At 43.1% G+C, this 21,988-nt stretch overlaps 1 protein-coding gene across 7 annotated transcripts in view; it reads left to right on the top strand.

Annotated features, from left to right (window-relative positions):
- Window positions 1-21,988, top strand: part of CDK19 (cyclin dependent kinase 19) — a 285,352-nt gene that overhangs the window by 184,157 nt on the left and 79,207 nt on the right. For all 7 annotated transcript variants that reach the window (XM_075597622.1, XM_075597621.1, XM_075597620.1 and 4 more), the window contains 2 exons: window positions 4,496-4,553; window positions 16,201-16,332. In XM_075597622.1, coding sequence (XP_075453737.1) covers window positions 4,496-4,553; window positions 16,201-16,332 — 190 coding nt within the window. The remainder of the gene's footprint in view (window positions 1-4,495; window positions 4,554-16,200; window positions 16,333-21,988) is intronic.

Genomic DNA, 21,988 nt, shown 5'->3' with positions numbered 1-21,988 from the left:
CTGCAGAGACCCAAGTACAGACAATTGTAGTATGTTTTTTCCCCAACAAAAGATAAAACAAAAAGTAAAAATACACTCACAAAGAAGTGTCTTATATCAAGGCTTATCTGACAGATATTAACTGATCCGATGCTATCCACACATCCTGTGATGGCCCAATGTTCCTCGCTACTTCCCCTTGGTTACAGCAGTACACATCAACACAGTAAAAAATATCTGGTGGCTACCTCTCAAAAAACATTAAAAATTACATGCTCATTGTTACGCAAAATGAAAAATCATTGATTTAATGTAGTCCTTGTATAGCTGACATATTCATATAATTTTGATACATGAAACCAACTACTCATTATTCAGCCCAACGATGAGCATGTGTGTTTTTAATGTTAATTGGAGTGCTGGTCATCAGAGATTTTTCCACATGCTGATTATTACCATGGCTAAGAGATGGTTGGCACCATACAAAACAAATGTGCTAATCTAACAAAAGATTTGCAGATCTATTAAACTGCAGCGAAGAGCAACCTCTTCTGTCTTTTCCTTGTGGCAAATAAAATCACAAATGTGTGCTTAAAAGTACATTTTGCTAAACAGCCATGTTTTAGCATGTACAGTATGAGATCTGTGCCAGTTGGGTCCTCATGGCTTCCATTTACCACCCATCTGTAACCTACAACTATTTGGACTTACGCACCCTAAGGAGATTACTTGTGTTTGTGTTTTGTTGAATATATAAAGTCTTTGAATGGAACCAAAATAAGGCTTTTCTGAATGGAGGCCAGGGTTGCGGCCTTTCCTCGGCCTCTCTCCTTCACAAGCCGTTGTTTATTACTTAAAGGCATAGCTTCTATTTTTCATTTTTTTTTTGTTTTGTTATTAATCTCTTGCTCTCTGTGGTTCTTGACCACGGCTGGAGTCAGGAATGTACTGCTTAGTGTTAACTATCTTTTCCATGGCTTATAGTAAATTAAACCAAAAATACATTTCTCTGCAGGGATCCTGCTTATAGACATGTTTTTAATGATAACTTATACCTAAGAATTCTGTCCCCGGCTGTTTTAGTTCCCATGACAACCCAAGTTGTGCAGCTCATGCAGTATCACAGGCTGTGTACTGTGTCGCAGCTGGAATTTCATAGCAAGGGAAATAGCTTTAAGAAAAAAATACAATATTTTAATTAGGGCTAACGGCTAAGAATGACTGCTCTTCTTACCAAGACACATATTGATTGTCTTACAATATTACTAAAGGGTTCTTGCCTTGTGCAAACAGTTTTACATACAATACAAGAGCGTTCTTGAAGATGTATTTTAGTTTATGAGCTTTTGAGATCTCCAGTGCTATCTGGAACTGCATTCTGTAAGAAGGTGGAATTTCAGACCAGTAATTGTAACATCAAATGGAGAGAGGCGTCTTGAATCATTGATAAGAAATGGATCTTGAAACATTTTAGAGAGTAGAAGTATTAGTGGTAGTCAGCAGGGTTTTAATGCGGACAGGTCATTGCAAACTTGTTTATGGAAACATTTTGCTGAAGAAAGAACCTGAGAGGCCCTGAAAGCCCGCTCTCTTTTTAACCATTAGTTAACCATTAAAGAGGCAATCCAATTAGTTTATTTTCCTAATTTTTTTTTTAGCACATGTTTGAAGCAGGGGGCCACAAGTTACCTTTTGGAGAATAATAATACTCCGCTGATGTCGCAGTAATATTGGATTTTACCGCTTAGGTAAAATAAACAAAATAAACGCCTATATACACTTGGCAATAAAGACAAACAATATTACCACTCCTCTACGGGGATTTTAAACACTGTTTTTATTAGAATAAAATCACATTGTCACATATATTGATGTTAATAACATTTTATTATTTTTGTTTTTATTAAGACCCTGATATCTCCATAGAAGCCATTGCTATTTCTAAATACTTACCTTATCAGTTCTATACTATCATAGAGTGCATGCACTTGGAGGGTCTTTTTCTTGTTCCCTTATGGGACCAATTTATGTAACTATACAATTTTTTCCTCTGTTGCACCTTGATTTTAACCACCTTAAGAAATAGGAGAGCAGAATAGGTTATATATGTTTATATATGTAAATATGCCAATAATTTCCGAAAGCGAAGACTATTAACATCTATTAGAGTTTTCAGGTTTAGGCAAATATATGTGAGAATAAAGGGAAAGGGAGCAAGGGGAATTAACTCTCGCATCAGCTTGCTGATGTACAGTATGTCAAGTATAATATCACGGTGCAAGAGGAACAATTAAGGGATATCAAACAAAAAAAAGACAGATTCCCTGTAGAATGCACTGAATGAAATAGTATAGAGTCGTGTTTAAAAACCTTTAATTCAAATTCATAACCTTTTTTACCCATGTAACACCCCTCCCCCCCCCCCCCCCAGCATACAACTTATCGTCTTGGTCCCTGGAGCCAACCCAAGGAGTTTCAGGCCCCTAGAGTCTCTCCCCAGCTCCCTTACCCCCTGATGAGGGGTATTTTCTCCTACTCCCCTGAGGGAGGGGACACAGCTAGATCCCTGGCTCCCGAACAAGAGACAACAACAACTAAATTAGAGCTGCAACCCCTTTTTTATAACCAGGGGAGGGTCCAAGATCTTAGCCCCGGTAAGTGGGCAGCAACTCGGCTGTGGGCCCACACCGCTGTAACTACTGGGAGTTACTTACCACAGCAAGAGCAAGGAATTAACCTAACACTGCCTGCGCTGGTACCGGGGATTATATGTTAGGCAGAGGATTTTAGTAGCCAGGGGTTAGATGGCTAAACCTAATTTCAATTAAAGGTTTTCAATCGCAACAACACTACAGTATACTATTTCATTGAGTGCATTCTACAGGGAATCCGTCCTTTTTTTTATTAGACAAATATATTCAGGTTTCCCTGTTTGCAGATAAAGCCATTGATCAGATGGAGGTAGGCTATATGAAGCTATGATCTATAAAGATGAATATTTTTTTTCAGTGTTGAAGTTGACTTCTTGATCCCGTTTCTGATTCTGTATTTGTATTTACAACACTTCATTGTATGTATATTGAACATTCTTGTCACTTATTTGACACATTAGATCAGTGTTTCCCAACTCCAGTCCTCAGGGAACCCCAACAGGTCAGGTCTTAAGGATATCCCTGCTCCAGCACAGGTGGCTCAGTCAAAATGACTGAGCTGCTGTTTGAGCCACCTGTGCTGGAGCAGGGATATCCTTAAGACCTGACCTGTTGGGGTTCCCTGAGGACTGGAGTTGGGAAAAATACTGCATTAGATCATTGATGGGCAACAGGAAGGCTGCAGGGGCTTCACATGTGGCACCCAAAAGCTGCCTACCCAGCACCCCTCTCTCCTCTCCCTTCAGAGGGCTCAAGGGCTGCACCTTGCAGTATATCATGTTGCCCACCACTACATTAGATCCTTATTGGTTGTCACTTTTTGTAGCTATCATTCTTCTTTGCAGTGCAAAACTCAATCTTGCTGTTTTGGATTTTTAGATAGATGATAGCTTTGTGTTCCAATCCGGGCAAATTTGTAGTGAAGGTAAATTAAGAGCCTCCATGTAGTTTCTTAAATTCCTCAAATCTATACCAGTTTCTAATATCTGCTATTTAGACCGAAGCACTATATCTTGTTTTTAATTCTATGTACAGTACGTTTTATCTGAATGTGATTGAATAGCCTTTCTTTTAACGTAGTATGCCCTTGCTGAAGTGGAAGAATGTTTATGCTGTCCACATCTGCCATATTTCATGCCTCAAACGGAACAGGATGGGCTATGCCACCAGCCTTTGTTACATATTAAATGTTTCTAAAATTTGAGAACTGTAAATATTACTGTATGTTCATTTGCATGTCTTAGACAGGTCTGCAACCCTGTCTTTCCCCATTGTCACCCAGCATACAGCGCTTCCACTGCAGCAAGGGATTCTGGGAAATTTGAGAGCTACAGTAGCCACTGATGTGCAGATCCAGAAAAGTATCCCTCAGGAGTGAATGGATGGCACGTCATTGTCGTGAGGGGCAATTTGTAGCATATCTTAGAAACTGAGAAAACTGATGGGATTCATCTTATAAAGAATAGATGCTGACATGCGCACTGTACTAATTGTAGTTAAAACAACACGAGAAAATGCAAGTGGATCATTACAATGTAGAACGACAATTGCTTGTGTTTTGTCTCACATGGAAAAACAAATCCTATTACTGTATTTCTTTTTCCTCTTCTATACCATTTATATATGGCTTTTTTTATGCAAGCTTTCTAGTGCTGGATGAACAATATGCACTTAAGAGATCAATGCATGACTCAAGAACTTCCCAGTGACCATGCATCACTTGAAAGCAATCAATTAAAGCAGCTCGAAAAATGTGTTATAAAAATGTAAATTCATTATTATTATTTTTTGTTTGTTTTCTAAAATAAGGTAAATGAGGGAAATAAAGATATTTATTTAATTAAGGTCGTGTTTATATTTTGCAGAAACCAGCAAACATCCTGGTAATGGGGGAAGGCCCTGAGAGAGGAAGAGTCAAGATAGGTAAATAACTGAGAAATGCATGATCTTGCGCAATCACGAGGCTTGTAGTTTACTACTGTGACTGAGTACAGCCTGTATTTGCAAGGAAAAATCTCAGTGTTGGTAAATCTAAGAGATGTGTGCAGAGGTATGCAAATGGAGACCGTTTTAGGGTGAAATTAATATAAGGTTTTATTGCCTGTTCCTTTAACTATGTAAGCACAAAACATAAAAGAAAAACCTGCTCCACTTTGGAGAATAACTAGACAGTACTGCATATGCCTTATCTAACTGGGTGGGTAGCTAGCCTGATTACCACCCCAAAGAAATATATATATATATATATATATACATATATATATATATATATACACACACAACAGCCCAACAAGAAAGTCTCTTATCTGTTTCTGTTGTTGTTGCTGTAGGGGGAGGCCTCTCTGTTGTCCTGGGTCAGCATCCTTGAGTGCTATGGCACTCTGTGTCCAGGTATAGAGGTATTGTCCCCTTGTTTTGCTGTCAGCATACAGTCCTTCTGTTTGCATCAATACATCATATTTTCTTCAGGTCAACCCAGTTGTGGGCTAAGGAAATCTCTGCAGTCTTCCTTCTCCTTATGTCCTAATACACCTTGATAAAGGGCAGGCAGCCTGAAACGCGTTGGTGTGGTGCTTTTTGGCTGCTTTTTGGGAATATGTTTATCCTCTTATAGAATAAACCTACCTTTTTTATGTACTTGTGAGCCTCCTCCTGTTTTTGGCAGTGCTCTGCCTTTTTCTACTTTTTCCTCCTCCTTATGCCAGCCCAAATGTGAGCTAAGGAATCTCTCTCCTGTTTCCAACAGGAGGCTTTTCTTACAGACTTAATTGGCCAGGTGGAGTCTGGTTAATCACCTGCTGCACTTAACCATCTCCCTGCTGGATTTTAGAGATAGTTTCTTCAACAGGGATAAGTCCCTGTTACATACCTCCCCTGTTTGTGGGAAGCTCAGGCTTACCACTGCCGAAGCCCATATTTCCACTCTCACTCGAGATTTCTCTGGGCTCGTATGAGAGTGGATGGAGGAAGAGAACCATTAGTCCCGCTGGGATTGGAGTCCTTTCACCAGGTCAGTGATGTCTCCTCAAGAAGGTGCTTGAGCTCAGCACTCTTCAGTCGCTCGATGAGGACCTTTTCCAAGTACAGTCTATCTACTGATCGTGTGGTCATGAGATTTCCCCTGCGTCGGGTAATCCTCTCTTTGCAGGCAGACTGTATGGCGACAGTCGCAGAGCATTTACGCAAATAGCTCTCTCTCAACATCTTTTCCCTGGACTCCAATTTAGCACTAAATGTCCAGTCCTTGTTTGCCTTGCTCAGGTCTTGCAAAGCCTCTGCCAGCTCACTTTTGAATTCTCTCTGATGTTCTGAATCTATTTCTACTATCCTAGACTCGTGCAATTTCATCGTATCACTTAAAGAGCAGTCAAGAATAGCTATTTGAGTTTTCAACTCTTGAAGCTGTCCTTCTGCACTTCTTTTTCCACTCAATGCAGTTGCCAGTTCAACTTCTTTGGAATTGAGTTGTGATTCCACATCTCCCAGTTGACTCAGAGCAAGGCTTAAATCTGTTTCCTTTTCTCTATTTCTGATCTGTAGCTGCTGGTGCTCCACCTGGACATTGTCTAGCTCCAGCTGCAGTCAGGCACTCTCATTCTCCAGCAATTTGTGGTCATCTGCCTTCTTGGCCTCATAACGCAGTGTCAGGCAGGCCACTTGACGAATGGACACCTCTTCACTTTCTTCCTTCTTGAGCTCAGCAATCTGCATCTGCAGAGCTGTAAGTTGCTGGGATGTGTGTTTAACTGCCAGCTTTAGCTCTTCCACTTCTAGTGTTTGCTACAAGTTCAACTCAGCACCGAGAGATCCCTGTTTCTTGAATGCATTCTGCAATTCTCCTCTGGGCCCTCATCTCTTTACTGTGTTTGCTCTGCGCTTGATTCCACACATCCTTCATATTTTGCAGCTCTGCAGATTTCATCGCCAGGGTCGCCGCGGCTTGCGATTTCCACGCCTCCTTCTCCTGGGCGTACTGAATTTTGGTGATGGAGCAGTTGCTCTGCTTCTCTATCTCTTGCTCTAGTTTCTGGACCTTCTAGTGCTCCGTCTCATACAGAGTCAACTGGCCTCTAATCTTTGCCTCCAGCGATGCTCTGGTGATGCTCAGGGTAGCCTTCAGTTCCTCATGCTGTTCTGCAATGATATACTTGCTTCTTAGACGTTCCTGCAGTACTTGTACTTCTTTAGCAGTCTGCAAATTTTCCTGCAGAGTTCACTACTTCTCCTCAGCATTCTGGAGGTGTATACGCAGACCTTGCAGTTGGTTCTGCAATAGGTTCTCTGCTTGTGTGCGTTGCTCCAATGCTTTAACCTTTTCATCTTCCAATAGTCTATTGCTTTTTTCTAGCTCATGAAACTTGCTATTCATTTCACTGACGTGTTCAGTCAAATCAGAATTGATCTCTTTCAGACTGGTATTTTCTCTTTTTACAGTCTCTCTAATATTCAGGGCCTCTTCATAGTCCTCCTTCCACTTACGCACTTCTGATTTTAGACTCCCTGTCTCCTGGCATTAGACATCTATCTCTAGGTTGAGGGTGTGAAGCTCCTTTTGTGAGACTTTAAGACCCATAACAAGACTGTATACCGCTTCATTGAAAATCAACCACCCCAGTGTACATCTGTGTTGCCCCCAAAGGTGGACAGCTTGATGGGGCTCCCCAAGAGCTGCTCCTCTCTGCACAGAACCAGCGTGCTAAGGGTTAACATTTGCTTGTACTATATGGAATGTCAACCCCACTGGAATGTTAATGAGCCAAGAGGACACAAAGAAGTTTTTGCTCACAGCTGCATTGAAAATCAACCATTCCAGTGTACATATGGGTTGCCCCAAAGGCAGACAGCCTTTGACACAGTTTGAAGGGTGTGAGCCATTTGCTGCCGTTCACTGCTGTTTGGTGATGTTAAAGTGATGTTAAAGTTGCTCTATTTCAATCGGAAAATCACAAGCCCTTTATCCCCTGTACCCAATTTTCCAACTCTATCTGTCCATGAAATGTTTGTGAATTGACTGTTTAACCCTGTTCTTTTAATGTAACCATGTATTTTTATAACTCTGTGCCCAGGACATACTTGAAAATGAGAGGTAACTCTCAATGTATTACTTCCTGGTAAAACATTTTTATAAATAAATAAAAGATTTTTGAGAGATGTCCAGCTCCTCAACGAGACTGTGAAGTTACTTTTTAGAGACTTCCAGTTCTGTGCGGCAACTGCTGATCTCCTGATATGAGGCATTCAGTTCTATGCGGCGAGTATGAACCTCATTCTGAGAGACTTCCATCGCTCTATGGCAATTGTGAACCTCTTGCTGAAAGACTAATCTCTATCAGTGCCTCCTCATACTTCTGTTTCAGATTAGCAATCATTCGGTTAGACGCCCTGCTTTTCATCCATGGCGGTAATTGTAGTGTTCGCAGTATCTAGATCCGTCCTTAGATCCTGCAATTCGGTCTTGGCCGCAGAGTAGATTGCGAACACAGTCTTCTGTAGCTCAGCGTTATTTTCTCTCTCCAGTTTCACTTCTTCATGCAGCAACTCACAATTATGACTGGCATTTTGCAGTGTATCTTCAGGGCTGGTCAAAGGATCGTCACTCACTAGTTCTGGCTCTGCTTCCCTGGGATGGTTGGTTGAGGGTTCCTCACTGTTGGCACTGAACAGACACTTCTTTGTGTTACACGACTTCTGCCTTGGGTCCTCTGGATATTTTGTCATCCGGGTGACGAATCCTCCATTTTCTCTAGGCTGCAGGGCATCTCGGACCCCCTTTTCCCCACGTGATCTGCGGACGTGTCTGTTCCTTCCACTGTAAGTGAAGACGTTTTTCTTTTTCCGCTTTTTTGTTTTGGATGACTCTGTCCCATGAGGGATACTGGGGTCTTTATTTGAAACTTCAGCAGCTTCAATGTATCCACCAGGCTTTTCTTGCAGTTGAGTTAGGCCTCGGACATGGTGAAAAGAAGAGCACTGAGCAGCGCTGACGCTCATGCTCTCCTGCTCAAGCAGGAGCTTTTTCATGCCCCTGCATGAGCGTCAGCGAGCGCGCTTGTGTGCCGGGCGGGAGGCGGGCGGGAGGCGGAGCGGGAGGCGGGGCTAGCGCGCCACGTCGCGCCATTGGCTTTTGGTAGTCACGTGACCGTCCCTGCGCTTCCCTCAGCGGGATAACTTAAATTTCTCTGTCGGCTGCAATTCCACACGCCTGCGGAAGCGCCGTCGAAAGCCGTGCTGATGGGGATAATGTTTCCCCTCAGCACAGCTCAGCGCGGCTCAACTTTTTGACCATGTCCGAGGCCTTACAGTAGCTGGCAGGAATATTTGTGTCATAGCTAGGCTGATTACCACCCTGTAACAGGGGACTTATCCCTGTTCAGGTAATGTGCCTCTAATCCAGCCGTGTGGTGGTTAACTGCTGGTAGTCAATTAACAAAACACCACCTGCCTGATTAGATGGCTTAGAAAGCCTGTCTTTTGAAACAGGAAGTGAGAACTCTTTAGCTGACACCTGAGCTGAACTTGGAGACACACTTGTCTTGAGCTCTGCCAAAAGATAGCAGAGCTGCTTTCAAGACACAGGGAAAACTTCTAAACCTGTATGCTGACCAACCCTGGAGACAAGGGAGCTGAAGCAGGGACAGTGAAGATTTTCCCTCCAAACCACAAGGAACAGATAAGACTTTCATTCTTTAAAGACTGCTTATATCTGCTTATTGCATGCTATGTGTTTGGGGTTGGGAGAATTGCTTAACTAATGGAGATGTGAACTAATTGCAAGGATTTCACTAGAAATACTCCCAAGTGAATGGAAGCTTTGTTCCCCCCTGTGTTTGGATAATTTCCTGATGAAAAGGAAAAGGCACAATAAAGCCTATTATAATTTCACATTATAACGACTCCAATTGTGTACCTCTGTGAACGTCCGTCTACACACCCCAAACAAATTATTTATATATATATATATATATATAAATATATATATATATATATATATATAAAAACAGAAAAAGAGAGAGAGCGCACGCCCCATAGCATATTACTGTATGTAATTTATTAAAAGGGGGAAGGAGGGTGGGGGGTAGGGGGATTGGAATCGCACTCACAAGATTAAAATATATAAAAGGCAGTTTGTGAATTCATATCACCACCATCCGGTTCTGTGTACAGGAAAACGTCTCTGTGGACTCCTCTAGGACTGCCAAACGTGATCACCATGAACCAGGTACCAAGGGCTCCGTTCGCTGTCTGTATGCCGTCCAGAATTCAGCTCTCACTTCCAATGGCCGCTGTTAGTGTTCCCGCGCTTGGTTTGGCCTCGTGCGCGTGCGCAGCGTCGTCGTGACGTAATCGCGCTATCAGTTCCCTGACGTGTTTCGTCACCAACGGGCGACTTTCTCAAAGGGCTGATGAACAGAGACGTTTTTAGATATCTGTGGAGGTGGTTAACCCCGTGTGAGAGCAGCCAAAGACCCCTTTATCTACACCAATACCCACCACTATGGACTAACTATTGAAGGACTGGTTGGACTTTTTTATACATTTTTCTTGTTCTTTTTTTTTAGCACGTTTTTGCACTTTTAAGCTAATTGATATTGATTGTGTTTAAATAGAGTTTATTAGGTAGTATAGTTTATATTTATATGTTATTCTATATATTATTCATGCACTTTACACAATCCATTTGATTGATGGAACTATAGTTCACTCATTACACAATATATCACGGTACTGTTTTTGGCGCTACAATCTTTTGCTTATATATATATATATATATATTATAAAAGAATGACCTAGGCGCAGAAAAAAGAGAAAATAAATGAAGGGGAAAACAAACATAGAGTAGTATGTCTGATATGGTGTCACGTGTAGATGGTAAGAGATACACACAATTAGGTGAATATAAAAGGGCCTGCAGCCAAATAAGATGGATCTGGAACTTTGTTCTTGGAATCTGACGTTCTGGGACTGGTTTTTTTTCTCCAACACTTTTATCTTTATTGCAGGAATCACTCCAACCCAGATGGGCTGGTTATCAGTATCACAGGCATCATATAGGAATAGAGATTGAAAAACAGATATAGTATAATACTGATTTATTAAAAACTATAAAACCCTATAAATATATAGGTTATACACTCACAATAGGTAAGTACAAAATGGGCAGTTGGAGAGATTGTAATCAAGCTGAGTCTCTCACTCTCAGCTTGTGCCCCGGATCAGTAGTTATCCGCTTTAAGTTTTGACCTTAATTGAAAGTTTGCTGCAGGCTTAGACTTAATGCACTGCTCTGTGTATCGGCGTCTGCCTGTCCCTGACAGCCGAATACTTCCGTGTCATGTGTCTTCCTTCCGATCTCGCGAAATCGCGTCTGCACGCTTGCACACTTCCAAAGCTGCTTAGTCTCACTCGGGGCCTTCTCCTCCTCAGTCCTCCTACTGCACCGCTGCCAATCACTGATCATCCAATGTTTCACCGACAAGTGATTCCTGCAACAAAGAGACAAGTGTTGGAGAAAAAAACAGTCCCAGAACGCCAGATTCCAATAACAGAGTTCCAGTTCCATTGTATTTGGATATATATTCAGCCAATTGTGAGTGTATCTCTTACCATCTACATGTGACACCATATCAGACATACTACTCTGTTTGTTTTCCCCTCCTTTTCTTTTCTCTTTTTTTCTGCGCCTGGGTCTTTCTTTTGCAATTCTACTTCTCGGCTTATGTGGGGTCGTGGACCTAATTGGCTACATTTAATAGGGAAAGCTAGACACGGTTAATCACCTCCTTATACATTTATACATTTTGTATATATACACCATGGTTTCTATTCGCGTTTAATTGATATTATTTATTGTAGCGCTTATAAGTTCTTTTTCACTTAAATATATATATATACACACACAGTCCAACAAGAAAGTCTCTTATCTGTTTCTGTTGTTGTTGCTGTAAGGGAAGGCCTCTGTTCTCCTGGGTCAGCATCCTTGTGTGCTATGGCAATCTCTGTGTCCAGGTATAGAGGTCTTGTCCCCTTGTCTTGCTGTCAGCATACAGTCCTTCTGTGTGCATCAACACATCATATTTTCCTCCAGTCAGCCCAGTTGTGGGCTAAGGAAATCTCTGCAGTCCTCTTTCTCCTTATGTCAGCCCAAATGTGAGCTAAGGAATCTCTCTCCTGTTTCTAACAGTAGGCTTTTCTTACAGGCTTAATTGGCCAGGTGGAGTCTGGTTAATCGCCTGCTGCACTTAACCAGATCCCTGCTAGATTTTAGAAATACAGCTCAACCCCCTTATAACGCTGTGCTTGGGGTCCAAAAAATCACATCGCGTTATAAGCGGATCGCGTTAGAAATAATGTACAATTGTATGCGTTATACAATACAGTATTTAAGACACCAATAATCATGTTGTAAAGTATTCATACATATGATAAATTGGGAGCCACGCGTGCATCGCGCTATAAGCGGATTCACGTTGTAACGGATCGCGCTATAACGGGGTTAAGCTGTAGTTTCTTCAACAGGGATAAGTCCCTGTTACAGTGAACAAACACAAACGTTTAAGCAGCAGTTTAAGTAAAAACAATGAATTCAACTAATACAGAGTTTTGTAGTAAACAGTTGTGTGGGCCTTCAATGGCGCTTTCCATGTGATAGTGCCTGATTGGTGCTATCAGTTTACAGAATAATAGCCAGTGAATCAAAATAGATAGTGAAGGTCTGTCGAGCGCTTCTATGTGAGGCAGGTTTGAGAGTGTCAGACACTGGAGTGGGCATAAGGGAGCTGACTTAGGTCGCTGATTCCACCGGTGCAGGGGGAAGGGGTAACCTCACCTGCTCCTCCGGTTGTGGGACCGCTCTCCTTGTCTCCTCCTGCGTGCCGCCGCCGAGATGCAAGTCAGGGGAAAGTTGGAAGTGCGGCGCAACTGCGCATGTCTGAAAGAAGCTCCCGGATATTCGGTTCCAAAAAAACTTTATTGACACACACCAGGGCTACACCAGCATCTCCCCCTCAACGCGTTTCACCCTTACGCAGAGGGCTTCGCAGGGCTTCGTAAGGGTGAAACGCGTTGAGGGGGAGATGCTGGTGTAGCCCTGGTGTGTGTCAATAAAGTTTTTTTGGAACCGAATATCCGGGAGCTTCTTTCAGACATGCGCAGTTGCGCCGCACTTCCAATTTTCCAGTGAATCAAAATATCCTAATCTACAATTAACCCCGTTCTCTCCAACAGAGCGCTATTCCCTCTAGAACTGGGGCTCTCAAATGTTTCTATATTGTAGATCACTTCAATGTTAATCATTTGGAAGTACAGTACACTATGCTTATCTGGTTCTTTCAATCAATATACTTATATCTATAAAATATATATATATATAAAGATACTGGTTCTAGATCTAAAATCAGCCCTGAGAATTAAGAGAAACGCCACAGGCTGCAGTAGAGAATTTTTAAGCATTTTGAGGAATAACAGACTGGAATGGGACATTTGGTCCTGGCCATCTCGCCGCAACAAAGTCTCCATCGGCGTTTGGCCACCAAGGGACCCTACGCCACAGTCGTTCCGCCTCTGGACATTCAGCCTTCGGCCACTTTGATAGTAAAGTAAGTTAATTTAAGGGGGTTAGATGTTAGGGTAGAAGGTTAAGGATGGGGGGTTTAGGGTAAGGGGTTAGGATTTTAGGGTTGGGGTAAGGGGTTAAAGTTTTTAGTGTAGGGGGTTAGGGTAAGGGGTTAAGGTTTTTAGTATTAGGGCTTAGTGTAAGGGCTTAGGGTAAGTGGTGGCTAAACACCGACAGAGATTTGGTCATGGCACAACGGCCGAGACCAAATGTCCCAGACTGCAATAAACGGTCTTTGAAGACCAGCAGTCATCCAGGGATCCAATTTTGGGGACTCCTGCTCTAGAATGATCATTACCACAGCGGCACATGCAAATTACTCCATAGAAAGAATCTAAAGTACTTTTAAAGATTAATTTAAGTGTGACGTATAAATTTAGGTATACTTTTAAAACTAATTTTGAAACAGAACATTATAAAAAAAAAACTTTCTTAGGAAAACAAATATTTATTTTATACATTTAGCTTCTTTAAAACAGCTTAAACTCCCATATCCTAGCACCCATTACATAGTCATGTACAGAGATCATAGACTGATTGAAACTGCACATAATATTAATTATGTAAACAATATGAACAACTAGTAGGCCTGCAGCAAATATGTTGGTACAGTGTAAGATGGGTATTTTTAATTGTTTAAATGAAAGCACATGACACAAAGGGACAGATTCACAGAGCTTAGTTAGTGACTTAACTTCAGTTAAAGTCTCTCAAGTGCAAATGGGGATCGATAAAGCTTCCTAAGAAAAAGCTTAGATGGCCTGCCATTAACTTGAACGATTGTTAGTGCTAATGATATGCAAAAGAGTTGGGGACCACCTCAACACATATCTACTGATGTCCGTAAAAGTTAACACAGGACTTAACGCTATGTTAGTTTAAGTCATGTTATACCTGGCATTTACAGTACTGTAGGTGCTTACAGCACTGGGTGGCAGACATTTTTTGGGCCTTCTCCAGGGTTCTGAAGTGGACCAGTTTGGCTTCCTATATTGTCTTAGCAATTTTTGTGTTTTTCCCTTTCCGGGCATGCAATCAAGCAGGGATTGCTAGGGTATGAGTTTCAAGGGGGATTTGCGGAGGAACCGTTGACAGAATGTGCCTAGGAGGTTGGGGTCCGGAGTTGTCGGTTCCCCCATAAATGTACCCGGGAATCATGCCTGAACCTGTAAGGAGATTTGCTCATGTTCCCAGAAAGTCTGACAGGGAACAACAGGATTTACCAGCCTTCAACAGTGGCCTGCAAGGGAAGCAGGACCTCAAATCCTGAAAACACTGCCTGCAGACGTATACTGTTAACGTGACCTTTACATTACCGTGTCACTATATATTGCATCCGGTATTCCCAGTCCGGGAAATAAAAGGACATTTTTTTGTTTCAAAGAAGTGGTGTGAGAGTGCTTACTGACCTAGTTTCAAGGCAGTCTGTCGCATGGAGGCACATTGCCCTGAAGATGGAGACTGTCATGTAGGATAGGATAAGTGAAAATTTTATTTCAGCTACCTATTGAGTGCCATTGTGGCTATCTAGGCTCTCCTTGAGCCTAAGTTGTCCCAAATGACACCCAATCGGTTAAGTTTAACCATTTACACGTTATTTTATGTGTATTTCAATTGCCTACGAGTGTTCTTGTATATTGTGTTTACGTTGACAATTAGCCTGATTAGCCACCTTTGGCAAGTAGGGCTAATGGTCAGTGTCACGGGAGACCAGGACAATTTGCATTAGGGATCAATACATTAGACCAGGGTGGCGCAAACTTTTTTCCCTGCGCCCCCCTGACGGCTGTCGCCTCGCTCCCGCGCCCCCCCAACCCCAACTTACCCGCGCTCCGGCGTAATGACGTCACGTTGCCATAGCAACGTGACGTCACATGACCTCGCAGCGTCATTTTGACGCCGCGTTGCCATGGCGACGCCGGGAGGAAGCCGCCGGAGCCACGGGTAAGTATGGTTTACAGAGGCCCTGCAGCTCCCCCGGCACTTAATTTAAGTGCCTTCGGGAAGCGCGCGGGGCCTCTGTAAAACCCGCGCCCCCCGTCGGCAGTCTCGCGCCCCCCCTGGGGGTCGCGCCCCACAGATTGCGCACCGCTGCATTAGACAGAACTGCAATAAATGAATTTATTGGAAAAAGTTTCCACAGACTTCCAGTACATAAACACAAACACAAACTCACCCAACTGGGGGAACAACCCAAAGTCCTAGTTGCGGGGACCTCTGTCCAGAAGTTTACATCGATACACATTCCCAACTTTCACCACTGTCCTCTATAGTATGGGCAGCACTGCCTTGCTCTCTGCTGGTTAGCAGTTTTAAATTCCCTGCTGTTGCTTCACTCCAAAAAGCTCCGGCCAATGCTGCACACACAGACCGCAGCAACACTGGATGTTCCAGACCCCTGCACTGGGTCATAATGCGTGCCTTCATGCCCACTATGGTTTCCTTGGGGTTTTTTTTTTTAATTGGGAAGGAAGATGCCAGGTGTATATTGCATCCTCCTTAGCATATAGCTAATGCAATCCAGCTAGCGCCGGAGGGTGTCTTTTATGCCGACGTGAGCTGGCTAATGCCGCGTCAGCCGTATGCAAATGAGTGGCCTGCCGGCAGATGTTGTTCCATATATTTAGCTTTGTGGATCTCCATTAAAGTCATGGAAGCTAATGTCCGTTAACTACTAAAGATCCCTGTTATTTGATTCATATTTTGTAATGCTATTTTGTAGTATTTAACAGTTGAAAATGTATCAGAAAAAGTTTACTTCAAGTACATAGATGAATATATGACTACATTAACACGGCTATTTTTAGTGTCATCATGATATTTAATGTTAGTATCTCTGTTGAATCACTGTGTACAGATAATATTGGTGTTCAGTAGATATAGAACATATTTACCAGTTTATGTCAGTACTTCTTACGTGAATTGTACCACATGTGTTGTTGTATTCTCTATTTTTAGCTGACATGGGGTTTGCCAGGCTCTTCAATTCTCCTCTGAAACCACTAGCAGATTTGGATCCAGTTGTGGTCACATTTTGGTACAGAGCCCCAGAACTGTTGCTTGGGGCACGACATTACACAAAGGCCATAGGTAAGTGTCTGTGTTGTAAAGTGAAAACATTTCTCCAAAAAAAATGACCTGTAAAAATGATACATACAATGTTGCTATGCTGTTATTGTGAAGCACTTTGCGTCCCATTTGAAGAAAAGCGCTATATGAAATAAAATGATTATTATTATTATTTGGGCCATACACTACCGACACGTTTTATCCGAGCACGGCTAGCACCGCAAGCCGGGGGATGCCCCGGCGTGCTAGCCGCACTCCCTCAGCGCGGTCACGCGTCATCGGGTGCCTGCGCCCCCTGCACGTGCGTCCAGGGCTCCCCGAGGGAGCCCTGGTGTCCCGCGATGTGGGGGACGGCGGCAGGCGGTTCCGGGGGACCCGGTGGACCCGGCAGCGGGAGAGAGAGCGCCCCGATCGGAGGGCGCTCCTCCGCTGCTTCGGCGCGCGCCCGGCACCCTCCGGCGCGCGCCAGGTTACTGCTGCGGCCGAGAACGGGCAAATGCTCGAATAAACTCGGCCGCAGCAGTATGAAGCTCCCTATACTACAATTTAATCTGTGAAGAACTCTCTTGTTGATCCATTAACCCCTTTGCTGCAAGAGGAGCTAGTCCCGTCCCTTGGTCATGTGCTATCCTTGGGCAAGCGCTAATAAGGCCACCCCCCTCCCAAATACAAATAATCCTCCAAAAATGCTTTACATTCCTATGTAAGAAAGTGCTGCTCCGGCGACTCCCTGCTTCCTGAGATACATACCTAGGGGTTTGCCGGTATCTCCTGCTCAGGTTTAAACGTACCGATCACGCGGTCCAATAGGAAGCCGCAACGCAAGGGATGATGTCATGGCTTCCTATGATGTCATGGCTTCCTATTCCCGAAGGCATCCGTGACGCTGGCGATCACGCTGTATGTGTGGGGGATGTGGGGGATCAGGGGAAGCAGAGGCGGAGCAGCCAGGGGTCGCGGACCGGAGGAAGGGAGGATGCGGCTGGCGCGCGGCCAAGTTTGGCGCCAGCCGAAAAAAGCCCCGGAAAATTACGGGCATTTGTTAGCTTAAAGCTGGCCGCAGCAGTACAATATTTTATTTGATAACATTTCTAGAATAACAAGTGAATGCTGAAGCAGAACAAAACATTGTGGAATGATTTCTATTTTATTGAGCAGATGTAACTTGTCACATGTACTATAGCAGCATTATTGTAATCAAAGACCAGGCATTCTTTTCAGCTGTCCTTGCAATTTAACAAGTTAACATGAAAATAAAGACAAGACATTGAAAAGTATCAGATTGAAATAGTCATACCCCAAACTCTAACCTTAAGTATTACCAAAAAGCATGCTGTCCGAACATACTTTAGTATGTAGAGTTCTAACAATTAAACAGTACAAACCTATAAAGTCACAAATGTTTCAATTATGTCCAAGATAACTTGTCTAACTACTTATACAGCTCAAAGCCCTCTATATTACATGTGGGCTGAAATGGATTCAATCCAATGGTTCAATACCTTTCTTTGGCACCAATATGCTCGCAGCTCACATAATCAACAGGTGAAAGAAATTATTCTGAATTCACATTTTATTACAAGTGGCAGCAACCCTGTTATACATCCCACACTACACTACTAAACAAGCTGCAAGACTGCCAGTAATACAGTAGCATGTTACCAATTCACTGCACAAGCTCAAGGATACTGTAATAGAACATACAACAAAGCTCTATTTTATCCCGCTTGCATTTAACATCATTATCCTAACTTTAAGACCACAAAATCCTGAGAGGATCTCAACCTGCAAAGAAGCCAGCTTTTCCCCAAGAAGGTTAACACCAAAACATACCCACTACTTGTTCATGTGCATCAAAGCTGTTATTTGCTGCAGACGAGTGAGTAGTTTGGTGTTCGCAGCACACTCGAGCATAGCAAAATCCGTGTTCAGAAGTTTGCTTTATTTATTTTAAAGAAAAGAAAATATTTTAAAAATATGTTTTTCTGGCTTTTTTTCTTGCAAAGTCTTCCATAATCCTTCCTAAGTATAGAGTATGAGCCATTTGAGCTCCGATAAAGAAAATGGAAAGCCCAACCAATCTTTCTTCAGTCATGGTTGACCTTAAATGATTTTTAATGAGTTTTAGCTTTGAAAAGCTCCTCTCACTACCAACCACGGTTACTGGTATCGCCAGTAGGATACGTAAAGAAATAACTGTCTTTGAATACATTTCTTCTAAACATCGATTATAAATAAGTTTCAGCACATATTGTGGTCCGCTATCTGGTTCAACAAGTCTGCAAAGCAATTTCAGTTCCTCGCAAAGCTCCACTGCATCAATATCAGTTGTATTATTTACCACGAGTATATTGTCTAAGTCTTTGCACTGTTGTAACGTGGTTTCAGATGTCCAGTTAATCAATGCATTTATGTTGTTTAAAAAGTGTGAGATATAATTTTCTATTTGTTCAAATCTGTCCTCTATTGTCTAGTATTGTGTTGAAAAATTCTGATTCAAATTTCTTTTCGGGGTTGTGGAGAAGAGTTTTTGCTCTCGTAATCAAAGAATCTATTCTTTTTTCGTTTCCAAACCTGTTACTCTAGAACAGTGGTTCCCAAACGTTTTCGGGTCACCGCCCCCTTGGTCCCTTAAACTCATCCCTGTGCCCCCTACCCCCTACCCTATTAAAAGCATTATTCAGAATACCGGCTTGCATGACCCACTAAGGATGATAACAATAAAATTCAAAACAGTTGCACATTTATTCAAAATCCAATTAAGACTTTTTAGTTTAATTAATTCAACAAAATTGATGAACTTGATCCAGTGATACCAGCTTTTCAACTTCTGATCCCCTTTTGTTTGGAAGCACCCCATAAACCTCCTATGAGAGAACTCTCATAGGTCTCTGAGCAACAAAATAGAAAAATAAAACAAATCAGTGCACTGGGAATCAATAGATATATATATTTGAGGAAAAGGTACAACAAAATGCAATATACACGAATATAAAATACAATAAAGAAATCACACTGAAAAAAGGCTCCTAACTTTAAAAATACATAATGATGTAGCCAACAAGAACCATGCTATTGTGGCACAACAATGGTACCCGTTAACAAACTTACTGAATTGTAAAGTAACAGCACAGTGGTAGGCTAGGACTCAGGGAAGCGGAACGACAGGAACAAAGCTACGCAGCGCACCGTCGGTGAGATGAATAGCGCGCTATATCATGTATAGGGTATGTATTTTCATAGAACTTTGTTAAAGGAAATACACCTTTAAAATATCCAAGATTGAAGGGTGAAATAATTGTATCTAGTAAGAGTGTGTCTTATTTAAGAGTTAGCGGTAAAGTAGATCCACCAAGCTCCATTAAGTCAGGGCAGCTAATGTTACATTGCCTAAATAGGGGATCCCTATATCTTGGAGCATCTTGGTAGGAGAGCCTGGGCGCATTGTTCCATATATATATATATATACCTAGCGTGGCAGAATTTGGAGGGGAGAGCACAGAGAGAGCTGAGCAGTTTCCTCCATTCTAATTGGCTGCATTATCAAGCAGCATCCAATCAGGAGGAGGCATAAGGAACCTTGATGCCTTGATGCGAGTCCTAGTAGAAGAGGAAAAAGCATGGACCAGAGAGAGGTGAGGGTGTATGTGTCACTGTGTTCTGCTTTGTCCTGGTGTGTGTGTGTGTGTGTGTGTGTGTGTCAGGGGGGGAGAATGACAGAGAATGTAGATGGGAGAATGACAGAGAATGGAGATGGGAGAATGACAGAGAGGGGTGGGGAGAATGTCAGGGGGTTAGAATAACAGAGAGAGGGAAGAGAGAATGAGGAAAGGAGGGGGGAGAGAGAATGAGAGGGAGGGAGAGAGAAGGGGAGAGTAACAGGGAGAGAGGGGTGACTGACATGTGGTGAGAGGAGGGAAAGAGAATGACAGGGAGAGAGGGGGGGAGTGTATATCAATTGTAGAACTAATCTGTTAGGTATAACATTTTCATTTTGAAGTTAGATAGAAAAAAAGGGGGGGGGGGCGCAAGCTAAAGGTTTGCCTAGGGCACCAAATACCCTTGCACCGGCCCTGCATATATACAGGGCCGCTGACAGATTTCCCAGGGCCCAGGACTAGAGTTTCGACCGGGCCACCCTCCCCCCCAGGCCCTCCACCCCCCTCATGTCAGTGGTCTTGCAAGGCACCCATTTCACACCACCTAGCGAGCCCCCTCCTCTATCCCCCCTCCCGTGTATTTCTCTCCCCCGTGTCTCTTGCTTACCTCCTCCCTTTCTCACTCACTATTCCCTGACCCCTCCCCTCATCCCTCTCTCTCTTTTTCACTCCCTCTTACTACCCCCCCTCATTCTCCCCCTCCGCTATCACTCAGTTACTTCCCTCTCAATCCCGCTCCCTCAATCGCCCCCTACTCACACTCATTCCCTCCTCTTATCCTGGCCACACACACACATAACGCAGAAGTTGGGCCCTGAAAATAAATGTTTATCCAGTAGGTGATTATACAGATTCTTCCAATAATTATGGTGACAAATGTCTCTCTGCATTTATTCTTGAAGCAGTTTACAATACCCAGCTTCAGTTAGTAAAGGCAAGGACAGGTTATCAATGGAGAACAGATTTGGGCATATTGTTCTGTTCTGACACATCTACTAAGGAACTTGATTCATAGTCATTTCCTAGCTACTAATGTAACATATGCATAGTTTGTTAGCATGAAACAATACAATAAACAATCCTTGGAAAAGTCTCGGCACAAAGCCTATTCTCTTATCTTAGCCTTGGGCAGACTTCATCTTGTACCCAAAATATACTATAAACAATTTACATGTTCTAAGTTTCTACAAAACAGTTATTTCTAACACAAACTAACATTACAGAATAGATCAGGGTTGTGCAAACTTTTGGTGCTGTGCCCCCTGCCTGCTCTCTCCCAGTGCTCGCACCCACCCCATATTCTTGTGCCCGCATCAAATGACGCCGTGGGGTGATGTGATGTGATGTCACATCACATGGCCCATGGCGGCAGGCTTCAAATGATGCCGCAGGGTCATGTGACGTCACGCGTTGACGCAGCGTTGCCATGGCGACACATCGCCCGAAGCAGGCTGAATCAAGGTAAGTAGGTTACACAGGCATCGCGCGGTCCACCAGAATTGAATTTAAATGCCTTGGGGAAGAGCACGGGGCCTCTCAACCCCCCCCCCCCTTCCCACCCCACCCTCACCCAAAAAAAATCTCGGGACCCCAGTTTCCGCACCCCTAGAGTATGGAGAAACAAAATGTATACAAACAGACAACATGGATTCCGAGTCACTTGAATTCCATTTACAGGGCCAACGACCTGTTGCTTACAGTGCTGGCCGGACAGGCCCAACGCAACCACTGGCCCAGGACACTTTTCTCCCCCCTTGTCGGTGGCCCTGTATATGTACTGTATGCATATCATACATTTTCAGCTACTACTTTTAAGATTGTAGCATACATGAGATTTTTTTCTTCTGTTAATCATTTTAAAGCAGCAGTCCTGCCTAAATAACAGCATGGACACCAGAGGTTCCTCCAGAGCGGAACTGTGCTATTTTCAGGTCCAGAGACACCTAGGTTCCCACGATTCTTACCTTGCAGTTACCGGTATAAGTGCCTGTATTTTTATTTTTTTTAAGTGATTTACA

This window comes from Ascaphus truei, chromosome 4, assembly GCF_040206685.1.
Source record: "Ascaphus truei isolate aAscTru1 chromosome 4, aAscTru1.hap1, whole genome shotgun sequence".
Lineage (NCBI taxonomy): Eukaryota > Metazoa > Chordata > Amphibia > Anura > Ascaphidae > Ascaphus > Ascaphus truei.
Note: the sequence above shows the minus strand (reverse complement) of the source record. Positions and strands in the feature narration are given on the sequence as shown.